The 15,390-nt window shown below is 38.9% G+C and overlaps 1 protein-coding gene across 2 annotated transcripts in view; it reads left to right on the forward strand.

Moving 5' to 3' along the window:
* st6galnac3 (ST6 (alpha-N-acetyl-neuraminyl-2,3-beta-galactosyl-1,3)-N-acetylgalactosaminide alpha-2,6-sialyltransferase 3) overlaps positions 1 to 13,546 on the forward strand; it is a 101,127-nt gene extending 87,581 nt beyond the window's left edge. For both annotated transcript variants that reach the window (XM_059344611.1, XM_059344610.1), the window contains 2 exons: positions 5,708 to 5,815; positions 9,953 to 13,546. In XM_059344611.1, coding sequence (XP_059200594.1) covers positions 5,708 to 5,815; positions 9,953 to 10,142 — 298 coding nt within the window. In that variant the 3' untranslated portion in view covers positions 10,143 to 13,546. The remainder of the gene's footprint in view (positions 1 to 5,707; positions 5,816 to 9,952) is intronic.
* Positions 13,547 to 15,390: the final 1,844 nt, after the last annotated feature.

Consider the following 15,390-nt stretch of genomic DNA (forward strand, 5'->3'; position numbering starts at 1 on the left):
AAGAAGGATGTTTTAAACGCTTTGTTTAAGGTTAGGGAAAAGATCAGGGTTTGGGTTACATAACTGTTGGACGCCATTGCTTAGTTCACATAGGTGGCGTAGAAGGACATGACGTATGGAAGTTAATTTATAGGTTAACTTCAAATAACAACATTGACTTTTACCTTTAAACGGGACATAAACACCCTGCTCTCTTGTATCAAATCCTCATCGTTTGAGAAGTTAATACAATTCATCCTGACAGGGGCATGAATGTGTCTTTCAAATTTCATGGCAACCCATCCAATTACAGTCAAGATGTTTTACTCAAAACAAGAAATATTATCCATGGTAGTGCTAGAGGAAAAGTCAGGGGGTCATTAAAGTAGGATTCAGCCTCTGGGCACCATGATCATCGCCAAATTTCATAGCAATCAGTCTAATAGTTGATACTTCGGTGGTCGACCAACTGAGACATTTCCACCACCAGGAATGCAAGCATGGCTATAAAACCAACATAATAAAATATGTTTGACTGTCCATATTTATCCGACCATAATTAACTGCAGTAAATGGGATTTGCAAGTGTCAGGGGTCACTAGGACTCATATATTGTAAAATCCTGTGTAGCCAAACAGTGATAAAACCAGGATCTAACTCATGAAACCTCTTCAGTGTCTGTAATATTCACTGTGACAGCTTGGTCTTAAGAACAAATCCTCAGCTGCAGAGGGGTGCATGACACATTTCTACTTGTTAATCAGTGGCAACAGAGGTTAATTTGGAAAAAGGCAGAAGAAAAACACAGCTGAACTGACAATGATAAGAGCACCACCTACAGAAACTCAAACTTCATCAACTTGAGCACCAAGGACACAGACGTCAAGAGTATCGTTCACATTATTTGACTGATCTCTAAAGAGTGCAGGGCAGAAACACCACAGTGATTATTACTGAGCACCAAAGATAGGAGACCTACTTCACAAGGAAAGCTGCAAAAAGCTGCAGCGGTAAGAGTGCTGCAGAGACTGTCCCTTATCAAAAAGGTTATAGGTTCAATTCCCACAACAGATTTGTCTCTCAGCAACATTGTGTCATGTTGAGCTGTTCTCGAACAAGACTGATAACCAGGAAATGTAAAAATGTTTCTCCTGTGTTCCAGTTTGACCCCCTTTACATTTAATGATGCATGGTCGCGTAATATTTTGCAGCACCTCTGGATTATATATTCAAGAAAGTCACTGCAACTGAAGAATGTCTCTCTAATCAGTGCAACGTCTTGGCTATGGTCAAACAATAAAGCAACTTTTTTTTTAAATTTTGTATTAAAACGGCTCTAAACCCAAAATAGCATTTGAATAGTATTTTTTAGTTTTAAAAGATCTCCACAACTTCATCGATTATTAAAAACAGAAACTGTAAAGACAGGCATTGTCATCAGATTTCCAACTTTCTGACGGTCCCTGAATGGATCATGTGTGATGAATGCTTCTGTTAATAAAAAATACTTTATGCTAGATATTTAATCTTTAATGCCAAAAATAAACTGCGTACTCTAATGAGATCCTATAAAAAACATTAAATTCTGCACTCCTCAGCACAACTGGAAAGCCTTGAATGACTCAGCTGCAACCAGCAGCCACATGACAAAAATTCAGCAATACTGAGAGTTATACTGTATATTGCAGTGAAAAATGAGGCCACAATGAGTTAAATGTGATGGGAGCAAAAAACATCCTCAGACGGTTTGGGGTTCAGAGGGTTAAAAATGTTACCACTTGGTTTAATTTTATGCTGTAATACTGAAGGTTTAAACTGAAAACGAAATATGAGTCTCTTATCCGTTTTTGATGGCACTATAATGATTTTTATTGGGTTTTAAAGATTTTTATTGTGCAATTTTGTGTTTTTATGTCTGTCTTGTTTTTTTTTAAATCCCATATTATGGAAAAGTACGTAGATCCATACATAAATCATGCAAAATTAAAAATATTAAATGGTCATATATATATCCTTAATAGGTTTTTGACAAAGCTCTGTAATGCAAATCTGTTTTTTTTTTAACCTCATCCATCTCATTGTCAACCCCCACGTCTCCTTTCCTGCTTTAATAAGGTCTATAATACCACATTATCAGAGTTCATTATTCGTATATAATTTGAAAAACTAGCAGCAATACGCATTTGTCAAGAGGCAAAAAGAATGACATGTCTTCTCCACCAAGGTGCTAAGAGGCAAACATATGAGTGATATGAATGGTTCACATGGAGCAGGCTATACTATAATATAATTTTTTGGGAAATGAAGCTCTGCTTGTCATTCAGACCTGCATCAGTCGTCCACCAGCTGCTTTCACAGCACAACAATTTGAGAGAAAGGAGTTTTACAGTTAATTATTTCTGATTCATGACAATGTTTTTCTCACAAATGTGGAAATTACATATTTTTAATGAGCTGATTTCAAGCTGCTGGGGAGCTTTGTGCAGGTTTTTATCAACGCTATGGTCCCAGTCTTTCGCTTTGTGATTTCATTTGCCAGCAGTAGACTTGGAGACTTCTGGTTCACAACAAGCTTTAGTGAATTTAAATTTACGTCTCTACAATAACTTGTTTATCTGTGATAAAGGTTCATGACTATAAGTAGATCAGCTACAGCCTAAAGCATTGCAGTTCATGGGCCACGTACAATTTGATTTTAAGTGGGCTGGATTTTTTTCTCTTTCTTTCATTTTTAAGAAGTGCAAGTGCATTCTGAAGGCGCTGAACAATGCATTCACAAAATGAAAAGGGTGAACAGCCTGAGATTTCTTAAGGAAAATAAGCAAAATTTCAACAATATGTCTCAGTTTTTCCGCATTCAGTCTTATTATTTGTGCATTACATTTTATAGATCACAGTGAATCAAAAAAGGCACAAAACCTTAAGTCATATGTATTTTGTTGCTCAACGACAATACAGTATTTTACTCCTTCATGATTCTAAAAACTTGTTAAGGTCTAGAAACTCTTTAAATGTAATATAATTGACATCGCCACATCGCAATCAAACCAAAGTGAAGTTTCCCCTGTCAAACAAACCTTTTACAAATCAAATGTTTTGTATATAAGTCTGATTTTGTTGTAGTGAAGCTGCTGATTGACAATAGTATTGACAATAGGTATTCATAGTTTTTTCAAAGAAATGTTTTGAGTGCTGAAAAGCCTCTAAAGCAGCATTTTACTTTCCTTTTATATTTCTTCTTGTGTCAGCCTTTCCATTCTTTTGACAAGGACATTTTCCACCAACGGCTCGTGCATGAACAGGAGTCTAGGCATGGCAGCGTTCTGTCATGTTGCCTGTACATTAGCATGTCGGATCTACAATAGTGTATCCAGCATAGGGCCTGCTGACCTTATGAGGACGGCTGCTAGTGAATAAATAGGAAGAGCAATGCATTTTATTGAAAAATGTGCTATTAATGACTTCCCTTTGTAAATGTGGTCCTATCCATACACCTGACCAATTACATCTGTCAATCATGGCATCAAATAACTAATCAAAACCAAATGTATCAGTGAAATGAACTACCCGAAGTAACAGAAGCCATCATGGTTAAAGACTAGTCTTGTTTTCCCTCGAGTTACTGAATAATTTTATGGATGATTCATTTGCCATTTGGTTGAGCTGGTCCCAGCTGGTAGGCACAGGCTTCAGGTGATGAAGGGGAACAAGCAGACACTCCTTTGATTCTTACAGTCAGGGATCGGGAGTTTAAAATGTTGGGAAACAGTCGGAGTTTGTGTTGAGTGCGGTCCATGGTGCTGATCCTGGAGCAGACATGGCTGCAGGATCTGTCCAAGGTCCTGAAACACGGACAGCATTCCTGCTGGTTACTCTGACAGAATGCATCAGGGCTAACAGGATTTGCTGTTCCAAACATACTTGTTATGTGAGGAAGTATGCCAGTTAAAGCTGCTGGGTTTGCTTTATTCCCTTGTTTGTTGTTTCTGAGCACCACTGGGGTATTTCCATCTTAGTCTTCTTTAAAGTCCTGGAATATAAAGGTTCAAAAAGCTTGCTAGTAACTGATATCCAAGGTAACAATTAAAAAAAGAATTTCATTAAAGATTTCACACATAAGCAGTTGAATACATTAGTAAACGGTAAGAGGAAGGAAAATAATTAAGCAGAGCCTAAATGGAAAAACAAATTACTCTTCTAATTAGCTGATTAAAATCAGCAATTTATTATTTTTTTAAAATGCGTGGTCAAATGAATTGTACTTGTGTATTGATTAAAGCATTTTTAATTAATTAATTCATTATTTGATTCATGTTTTTTTCTTTATAAATTATTTTATTTGATCTATAAAATGGTGAATTTATATATTGATTTATAAATTACTCTGTTAATCTTCCTTTAGACTTAACTTAATAAGAATTAGATACATTTTATTTATTTCAAACATGTTACAAATAAGTAAAAAACTAAAATTTTGTTTAAAAAAAGGTGTTAAGGTGTTAATAGCATACTTTCAATATACACATTCTTATAAAAAACATAAATAATCAACATTAATAAATTGTTTAATAAGCAATATTTTTGCTTTACGTTAAAGACACCGTGAGAAATGTATGTTCTCAGGAAAAAAGCCACTTATCAGTTAATCGTTAATCGATCGATAAGGTCAATCAACTAACGATTAATGAATTAATCGATAATTTGCATCCCTATTAAGAAGTATACACTATGGTCCAACCTCTTCTCCATAACTATAACAATAAAGTCAGTATTTATCCTATTTTTTACTTTTACTTTTAATACTTTTATTTATTGTCCATTTAATAAAATACCTACTAACTTCAACTTATTAATTTGAAATTTGTTTTTTGTTTTTATTTTTATTTAAAATGCTCTAAACCATTAAAATGACACCTTAAGTCTTCCATCATCTCAATGTTAAAACTGTGTCACATTGCAGTGATGCTGCCGTTTTTTCTCCCCTCATCATTATCAGTATCATGCTGTGCACTCTCTAATTTATACAAGGTCTGAGGCTCCTTGTACTATTCTGCATTGCTAAAAGGCAGGGGCCACCTGGCACGCGGGAGCTGCGGGTTACACACTTCATGTCTGACTTACTCATGTTGTTTTGACAAAAACCTTGAGTGGTGATGCATCTCAACAGTGTGTTGTGCTTGAAAATGATCAAAGCTTTCTTTTTTTTTAAACTTCGAGAGGTCATAACATCACAAGTTTGATGCTGATGAAAGGATTATGCATGTTTTTATTGATTGGCCTGCGGGGTTCCTGCATCATTCGCAGGGGACGACATGTGTGCTGCTGTTGTGATGAGCTGTTCAACAACACAGCCTTTGATTCTCTCTCTATATTTATATATATAGAAAATGGGTCTTTAAAATTACTTGTGTGAAACTCACAGTATGACAGACATATGGTCATGCACCTGAGGGCTGTGCTGCAGATGCATTTACATTTAAATTTACATTTTTGATCCCAAGCTGAGGCTCTTATCCAGAGCAGCCTACAATACGAACAGCTGTTTGAATAATTTGAATCCTCAGATCAGCTGCATTACAAGCACACAGGATATAAAGAGTACAAAGGTCAGAGAAACTGTGTCTTGGAAACTCTACAGATGTTTTTGTTTGAATGCAAATGATTTTGAAGTATTCTACTCAAAACGAACATCACAGTAAAAGAGCTGTCTTTGTGTGTGTTTCTGCAGGATCCAGTCGGGCTCCTACCTCAGCACCGGCTGGTTCACGCTCATCCTCGCCATGGACATGTGCAAAGAGATCCATATCTACGGCATGATAAATGACACCTACTGCAAGTAAGACGCCAACTATCACCTCCTATCCTCGGATGAAAAATGCACACGTTCCCACAAAAACTTCGAAAACTAGTTTCACATTCACAGCAGCGCCAGCCAATCGCAGCCTCCCATAATCGCGGACTGCCCTGTTGGAATACATTTCCAATGCCTCAGTTTGGATTTAATGGCTGAATTTCTATGCTGAAATCCATATTGGGTTCTCTGTGCCGTGAATACCATTATGTTTTCCTGCCTAGAATACCCAGCAGGCTGCAGAGTCTCCCGTGCTGCGGGTGGCTGGGCTGCAGCACCCAATTCCTCCCCTGCTTAAAGTTTTATTTGTATATCGGCCTGTCGTCTTCTCTCCGACTCTTGGGTGAGTGATTACTGTCTGGCTGCGAGGCCAGAGGAGGGATGACAAACAAGATGCCGTTGCTCCGGGCAGGGCTGCTCGCTCTCAAGTCATCTCAGCCTTGATTGACTCGCCCTCTCTCTCCCTACGCCTCTCCTCCGCTTTCGCAGCTCAACCTGAGCTCTCTCTAGCCCCCCGAATCAAACACTTTTACCTAATACGCAGTGAAAATCCTGCCTTTTATCCTCTCCGTGTTCCCCGTGCACAGCGGGAGTTGAAATATAAACAGCCTCAGACACATGGCAGAGGGAGTGATAATTCAACCAGCACCGAGGATTTTATGATTCAGTGAGGCAGTAAAGGGGCGGCGTGCTCTCCCTGCCTGTCTCTCACTTTTTTTTCTTTTTCTTTTCTCTTGCTTGAAACAGGGAGATATTGTGTTTCACTGAGTTTCTGAGTGGACAATTTAGTGTCACACAAAGTGCTGTCGGCAGCCAGCTGCTCCGGTACAACAAGGAGAAGTGAAGTTTTGTGTGACGATGTTCGAAACTCTAGTCAGAATTGACCTCAGCAGATATGTGGTAATAGAGCTCCAACAGGTGCTGCGCAGAGGGTGAAATTGAATTTATTTGTTAACGCTGGTGTGCACCACTGTGTGACACAGAGAGAGGAGAGCCAGTGATTGGGCTGTGTATTACTGTAAGCTGGCAGACAGCCACAGTGGCTTTTCTCGCTGTGAGACCCACTGGTGATGGCTGTTTCTCCTCTGTCTGTGTTCATTCTCCCAATGAAATTGTTACACAAGTCATTTTCTCATAAAGCCGTCACTCGCTATTAGAAAGCGACTGCAGAGTGCTCAATGAATCTATTCTACTGCTCCGTGCTTTTTAGTTTTATTGATTCCTCGTTCTTTTTAATGGTTTGAAGATGCAAACTGTAAACTGAGCGACTCTTCATGTAATTCAGGTCAGAATGGCTTAAATTACCCACAACTGTACATTCTCCACTTTATTTTCTTTTTAGATTCACTTTAATGTGGCCATGATATTTCATGAAATAAAAAGATTATTTATTGAATAAATCTAGATGCCAACAGCAGCTCCTGTGATTTTTAAATGAATAAAAACCTGTTGAGAATTTTGCCCAGGGCAGCATCAGTTCATACTGCTATCCTGAAGTATCTGCAGTTTAATAGTTTCATAATTTAGTGTGCTTATTAATTCAGATAATAGTTTTTAAAGCCATGATTTGCTGACTGGAACCCGTCCCAATATACTTGCATATCTAATAGATCAAGCTTTGATACTTAGATACATAAAAAAATCAAATTCCAATGATAGATGCACTTGAAAATTATATTGCACTTTATTGCACATATTCTCAGGACATAGAGTAGAGTATGTATTGTAGATGTAGTTAATAGTTTCTTTATTCACTTAAAAAACAGAATTACACTATTTACCTTTTTACAAGGACAAGGTCATTATAGTCAGCAACTTATTGACATTGAACATGTATTTAAGTTATTGATATGATTTTTGCAATCTTTTGACATAGTGTAAGTAAAAAACTGTCTCCGCTGCTTTCTATTCCATGAAACCACATTCTTGATATGTGTAAAACAAAAACTCCATTGACCAGTTTGGTCTGCAGCCTGCTTTGAATAATTGATTTAAACAGCAGAAATGTGTAACTAATAACTTGACAATATGATTGAAAGTGAAGAACGTGATGATATGACCGCAGCCCATCTCTACTTTTAACCTTCATTGTGACGCGCCGCTCTGATTAAATCTGTGCTGATCTGATTAAATGTGATCGATCGGCCAATCACTTGCTGAGCTGAATCAGATTGAATCCCGTCGCATCTCATCTCATTATCAATTCACTTACTGGATGACGGTTTTAAACAATCACTGCATTCAGTAAATGCATGACTTTGCTGTGTGATGTAAAGAAGCTGAAGCTTAATCCCTATTTATAAAAAAAATAATCATTTCTTCTGAAGTTAGCACAGGGGCTCTTTGTTTCAGGCAGTGCCTTCCCATAGTAGACGGTTTTAAGGCAATACAGCAAACCAGAGAAATCCTGATGGTGGGATTTCCAAATACATAAGCTGTTCTGTTAGTCTATGCCAGGGGTCCCCAAACTTTTTTCGGTGGGGGCCACATCAGCTTTGTTTTTCTGTGATGGGGGGCCGGGGTCAGTCTATAACAGGAAATGATATGGGCCAAAGTGACCACCAGTCTTATTGTGTAAATATAACGATCATTTGTTGGCCTTGGCACCACCTGTTGGTTTGCAAAAAAGTAATAAAAAGTCTTCACGTTTATTTGAAGTACCACAGATATTCCTTTTATTTTGTAGAAAATAAAAACACAAGCTGATGCCAGTTAACAATGAGGTGATGTGATTTTGTAACAGGTACAGGTGAAAATAGATTCTGCATTCAGAATCTATTTTCCGTTTCCACATTTTGTTGACCGACTCTCTTCCGTTAGCCTGCCTTGGCCGCGAAAGCTTGACGCTTACGGCTTGGCATCATGTAGATCGGAATATACCATTGTGTGAGATTGTAGCTACTACTGTAAATAATTCACAACTAAGGTCAATTTTAATTAGAGCGTCTACCTTAATCATTACATGTGGATATTTTATAAATTGATATATAATCAATGCAATTTAAAAAAAACAGGCCATGTTTAGAGGGATTGTTTGGGATAGTTAAGTGGGCCACTCCAATTGCTTTGGCGGGCAGGAAGCGGCCTGCGGGCCGTAGTTTGAGGACCCCTGGTCTATGCATTAAACTGATAGTCATGAATTTTATTCATTGTTTTTTATGTTTACTGCACATGTGTTTGTTTGTTTTGTTTGAATGTTTACTACTGTATGTCCTCTTGGAAACAGACACTGCCCAAACCATCCCATAAACTGCATAAAAGAAGTGCATATAACTGAAAAGTAAACTCAAAGTGAAAGAGCCTTAAACCTGCATTTTTTCCAATAACCGACAGGGGGCGACTCTACTGGCTGCACAAAGAAGTCAGATTATATTGAAAGCTATAAGAAAACTACCTTACTTCTCACTTGATTTATTATCTCAGTAAACATTCTCATAATGAGTTTATGGTCTTAATCACTAGTTTTAAGTCTTCTTCAGTACAGCATGATGTTCATTTTGTAAATTATGGTCCCATTTAGAGTAAAATAGATGATAAAGTAGGGTATACTTTATGGGGGGCCACTTGTGATTGACAAGTTGCTACCCCAGTGACCCTTCAATCTTGTTTTTGATGTTGTACATGTTTTGTCCTTAAAATTGTATCATTCTGCAGTGTGTTTCAGTTCATGAACGTTGATTGTAACAATTTGGTCACCTAAAAATGCCTCGTTCAGCATTCGGTTGTACTAAAAGACACTCTAAGGAGTCCACTGTTCCTTTTTTTTCTGGTAAGTACATTTTGTTTTAAGACTTTTTTTCACTGGACAAATTGGTATCACAGTTGGTGTGAATTACAGATGCACCTTACAAGCGAGAAAGCTGCCTCGCTTCTCTCCACATCCACACTCCATTGTTCCAATATGGCTTCAAAAATCTAAATGGTGATGGGAAAAATTAATGGGTTCAAAATGGGAGTCCACAAACCAGTGGGTGAAGATTGGATTAGGACTAAATAGCTGTAGGAACACAGTCACATGGGGAACACAGTTAGGACCTGGAAAATGAGATCATGTCTTGTTTTGTTTAATAAAACTGGGTCAAATTCAATCTTTTCTTTCTGTTTTTCCTTCTCTGTTTTTAGGACGGAGGGTAACAGAAAGGTTCCCTATCACTACTACGAGGCGGGCAGTCGGGACGAGTGTGCAGAGTATCTGCTCCATGAGAGCGCCCCCTACGGCGGCCACCGCTTCATCACCGAAAAGTCTGTGTTCTCCAAGTGGGCCAAAACTCACTCCATCAAGTTCTTCAACCCGCCTTGGCAGCTGTCGTGACCCTGGCTGAACCGACATGGAAATACTACACCGTCATCAACACTTTCATCACCACCGTTGTCGTCTGGGGACCAGCTGGATCTCTATGCCGACCGAAAGCTGGTTCCTTGATGTGCTCAAACATAATTTTTTGGCACAAATTCCACTTCATGTCCATTAAAAAAGGTTTGTTGATGGCTCCTTGTCAAGTCCTGGATGGCGAATATCCAGGAAGTGCTTGTTTGTTTGTTTTCTTGACGGCGCCATTCAATCAGACAGACTTCCAGTTAAGGTTTGCCCAACATGGACAGGGAAAAAACATCTCCTGCTTCATGAAAATCTATTCCTCCTGAATTTTTGAGCTGAAGAACGCGCACAGCACGCTGCTCTCCACTGACTAATCGATCCATTCGCTGCTCTGTGAGTTTAGCAAAGGATGGCTCGAAGGCTAAACTTTTTTAAAAAAAGGAGAAAACAACAGGAAATCGTAACAACCATCCACTTTCAGTAGCATCGGCGGCTCACATGTCCACAGTTGCTGAACATCTTAAAGGCGATATTAAAATGTTTTTCAGCGGTGTTGCTGAAGAAGAGCTCAGCTGCTGCAGAGACGAGGCACGCTGCCATGGACACCCGACAAACTCGCCAACTCTGTTTTCTCTGCGTGTGTCTCATCCTCTGTCAGTCTGTAATTAATCTATAACGAGTATTATTCAGGCCTTCACCTCCAGCTGTGGGATTATTGAAGGCAGGTTTCAATTTACGCTGGCCCGTCGGAAAAAGCTTCAACAAACAATGTCATTAGAAAAGAAAACATAGCGGGAAAAAAATGATTTCAGTCAAACCTGAAGGTGAACAATAGTTTGTTTTTTTCGTGTTACGCTGTGTGTAAACTTACACTCAAACTCAAAGATGTCAGCTTTTTTTTCCTTTTATAATGCTGTGAAATTTTAAGGGACATGTTTTGGCTTGAGGTTGCTAATTTATTCTGCAGAGATAAGTTCCTAACGCTCTTTAACAGTGTGCCATTGACAATGTGAGCATCACAGCACATAGAGCAATGTGCAATTAGAAACTCCATACTTGCGGAAGGAGTTAAATCATTTGCGACCCCGCAGAGGGAGAGATTTATGTGTGCAGTGAAACCATTTGAAGTTAATTGTATTCTATTATCATTTTGTGCCTGCAATATACTCTGCAGTTCATTGTATAGAGACGGAGGTAGACGCTCTGTCTCTCGCTCGCTCATATTCTCATCCAGCTTTGTGCCTCTTTGTGTACAGTATCACTGTGTGACTTCCCATTTGTCTTTGAACGCAGCGCGCGTGTCTCCTGGTTCAGGTCATTACATTTGAATGCATCTGTTCCGGGACAGTGAAGAATAATCAGTGAAGTGCTGAGGTGTGTCGGTTGGCTGGTAGCTGTGGAGGGCTGAGACACTCTGGCTGTGACCGTGACTCCCCCTCCCCCCTCGAGGCTGTGATTAGTGTCCCGGTCAGAGCTGCAGCCCGGAGGGGAGGACTGGAAGGATTCAAAGACTTCTAATTTAGGCGACTTGATGCACAGGGTCCCTGACGACTGTTATAAACTGCAGCTGAGCTTCACAATCTCACTCTCGCTGCAGCAACTGTTTACACTCACACGTAGGCACTCCATGTTGGGCTTTTTCTCAGTAGGCATCGATTTGGTGATTTACAGGTCAAAAGACATGTAGGTTAAAACCAGGTCATGTCCTCAGGAGTTTTAGTAATTTGCGAGTTTACATATTGTAGTAGGGTGAGGATTTTATCAGCCAATTACAGTAGTATATGTAAAGTTGATTGCTTTTTTAGGCCAATAAATAAATAAGGTTTCAGTATTTATCCTCCAGAATGGCAGTGTAGAGAAGGCTTTGCAATAAGATTTACATCTTAAATTTGGGAAGCTAAATTTACAGAAAATATCAGCTAAAGCGAAAAAATGAAGAGTTCCCTCTTTTTGCTTTTTGGTCAGAATTAAGGAGACCATCCTCCCCCAAAAATCCCCCATAGGTCGTTTGCAATTAAGAATCTTATTTCAACCAGATTCCAGCCCATATTAAGGTTCTTTATTTATTTCTGACCTTTGGCTGTGGTAATTATGACTGCAGCAAAGGAGGAAGTGTCCAAAGAGTGACAAAGTCTGCACAAGGAAGAGGTTTGGGATGATGGATGGGTCAAACAAACAGGAAGTGTGAAACCAAAAGTTAACAATGACTTAAACTTAGTTAAACTTAACTGCGTGTGTAGGAAGTTAGGGAACATACCAAACATAGTTATTCTAACCCAAACCTAGATCTTTTCTTTAACCTAAAGGTTGACCTGTGCAACAGTGAGGTTTAGTTATAAGGATAGGTTGATCAATGTCGAGGTTAGAGGATTTATTGAGCATCTGAGCTTATAAGCACATCTCTGGTAAGCACAAGAATTAAAGGTTTGCTTTTGCATGACTCTTTGTGAAGAAAGTCATTTTTAAAAATCTATAGATCAAATCAACTCATATATTACTCGACAAAATCATTTGAATGTTAGTCAACTAAGAATTTCTTAATTGAGCACAGCCCTAAAATTATTCTCTTGAAAATCTTTAACAATACTCAGCCCTATTGAGACATCTTGACCTGCAAACAACCCAAACCCTACTCTCTGGGCTGTTGATTGTCAGCTGCATGTTCGGAAACATGTTTGGAAATTCTTGGGTTCCTTACTTGTTCTGGAGAACAGAGAATTTCCTAAGAATGACCTACAGCTTAAGGACTCATTGTAAGTCTGCCGAGCTGACAAGAGCATCAGCAAAATGTAAAAATGTGCTGTTTTAAATTCCACCCGGTGGAGATCAGCGTACGGGAGATGACCGTAACACAGGTGGGGTCACGGTTCACATTTCCTCTGGGACGATGTGCTCGAGAGTATCGCAGCACTGAGAGCAGCTGCGGATCAAAGTATCCACCACACGATGTATGTAAAGCAGAAATGTCTCACTGTATTATTTCTCCTGTTCAGGAAGCCAGAAAATGCAATCTGGGCCTTAGGATGAGTTTGAAATTATACTTCTTTCTGTTCCCCTGGGAAAACGGCCCTTGATACTGGAGCGTGAATTCATACAGTATGCCATGCATGTTACATGATTAACGTACATCTTTTATATATTTCTACTCAGCCTGTGATTGTGCAGTCATCTGGCAGCTCTCCACCAATCAGTTTTACCTCTGCTGTACAGTAAATCCACCGTCAATTGTAAAGCGCTTCACACTAAGATAAGATTTTAAGTTCTGTTTCGTCGACCCATGATTTGTGTTCTAGTGCATTATCTTATTTGATTTACTCACATCTGGAAGAAGATTTCTTCTGTTCATCCTCCTTTTAGTGAGTTGTTTAAATGATGGCGACTTTTATTTTTTGTTGATGCAGTGGTTTGTGTGCAGCATTCTTTTCTTTTTTTTCTTCCCTGCTGCAGGTCGCGTGTTGCCAACATTTTCTGCTGCTTCAGGCTGTGCTCTCGGTTATTTTCTGATCAACAAACACTCCATTGTTCTCAGCCAGAACACACTAGAAGAATAGCCTCAGATGTATTATACAGGATATTATGGAGGATACGCCCTTATATAGGCTCCTGTGGATCATCTGTGGCTCACAGGAAGAGGAGTGGAGACACATCCGCTGTGAATAAGTAACACTATGAATAAAAGAGCAGCAGAGTGGGAGGCAAATATACTTTTAATTTTCAGGGATGCATTTTTTTAGAAGAAGATTTGTTTAAAAAAAAAATAAATATATATATATATATATATATATATATATATATATATATATACATATATATATTATTCTTTTTCACTTTCTGGGAGTGAGTTTGATGACGCCACTATTATGTCTGTACGGTAAATCTGACCAACTGCTTAGCTTAGCTTAGCACAAAGACTGGATACAGAGGGAAACAGCTAGCCTGGTTCTTTTCTAAGAAAACAAATTCCATTCAAAAAGCCCTTTAAAGCTCACGAACCAATGTGTTGTATCTTGTTCTTTTTTAATGCATATATAAACAGAAGTGTAAGAACAACAATATGTAGTTAGACAGGTGGGTATGTGTCGGATTATTTCCTGCTCTAAACTGTTGCCAGGCAGGCCAGCCTTCAATCTCTCAATTAGCATTATTTTCATCTGCCTTTCTAAAACAAAATGTGTGTTCTTGTTCCTCCAACTACAGCAGTTGCTATAAAAAGTTTTAAACCTTCATGATTTTAACAAAGTTTAAACTAAGTTATGTGTATAGCCATTTTTCTACCAAACGCTTTCTTCTAAGTAATTCTAGGAATTTTACCAACTCTAAAAAAACTTACAGTGTTAAGTTCAATTTTTAAAAAAATGAGGTCTCGATCCTTTTACTTCACTGAGAAACCTTTTTTTCTATATCTTTAAGATTGTTTTTTGGTATTTTCCATGCTTTATTGATAGTGACGGAGAGAATGAAAGGGGAAGTCATGAAGCAAAGGGACCTCAGGCTGGACTTGAACCTGGTCTTAGAGGTATGTGCTCTCCCAGTGAGCTGCCGGGACGCCCCGCCAGCCTCAGTTTATCCGTGTCCAAAACAACAGACGCATTTTCAACCAGCTGACAGCTTGTATCTGACTTGACCGGGTGACTTTATTACGAGCTTATTGGCTGTTGAAAACGTGCCTTGTGCTCTAAAATCAGCAGCTGGAGACTTGACAAGCTGAGTCATAGGTGACACCATCAGTGTGTTTGAGTCAAACTGAGACCGGCCAGTCCGCACAGCTGCAGCTTCTCCCTCCAACTTCCTAAAACAAGTTCGTCTTGTCACAAAATATTTGGACTAAGCTGTGCTGTAGTTATGAGAATTGCTACAAATGTCCGTGGAGTTTTGAATGAGGCTTTGTTACTTCTTTCACTTCGGTCCTTTATAATAAACATTAAAGGGCGCCACAGGAATGAGTCCTTAAACCAGGAATTAAGTTAGCATGTTAGCACCCTTTTTCACTTTCAAGGATTTTGAAAGTGTTTTTGGTTCGATGCCTGAATTAAGGTCTGTGGTTGATACAAGCTGAGATATTTGCGTTTTGTTGTACGACATAAAATACTTAAGTAAATAAGCCCACTTGTGTATTTTTTTGGTTTTACATGTCCTTAAAAAGGCGGTCTCTAACAAGTGGCTAAATGAGATAACAGTGGTTTTCGGGGACATTAAACTTCATCACATCAGACAAACTCTCTCACTAGTCCGCCTTACAGCC

Source organism: Centropristis striata, chromosome 11 (assembly GCF_030273125.1).
Source record: "Centropristis striata isolate RG_2023a ecotype Rhode Island chromosome 11, C.striata_1.0, whole genome shotgun sequence".
Classification (NCBI taxonomy): domain Eukaryota; kingdom Metazoa; phylum Chordata; class Actinopteri; order Perciformes; family Serranidae; genus Centropristis; species Centropristis striata.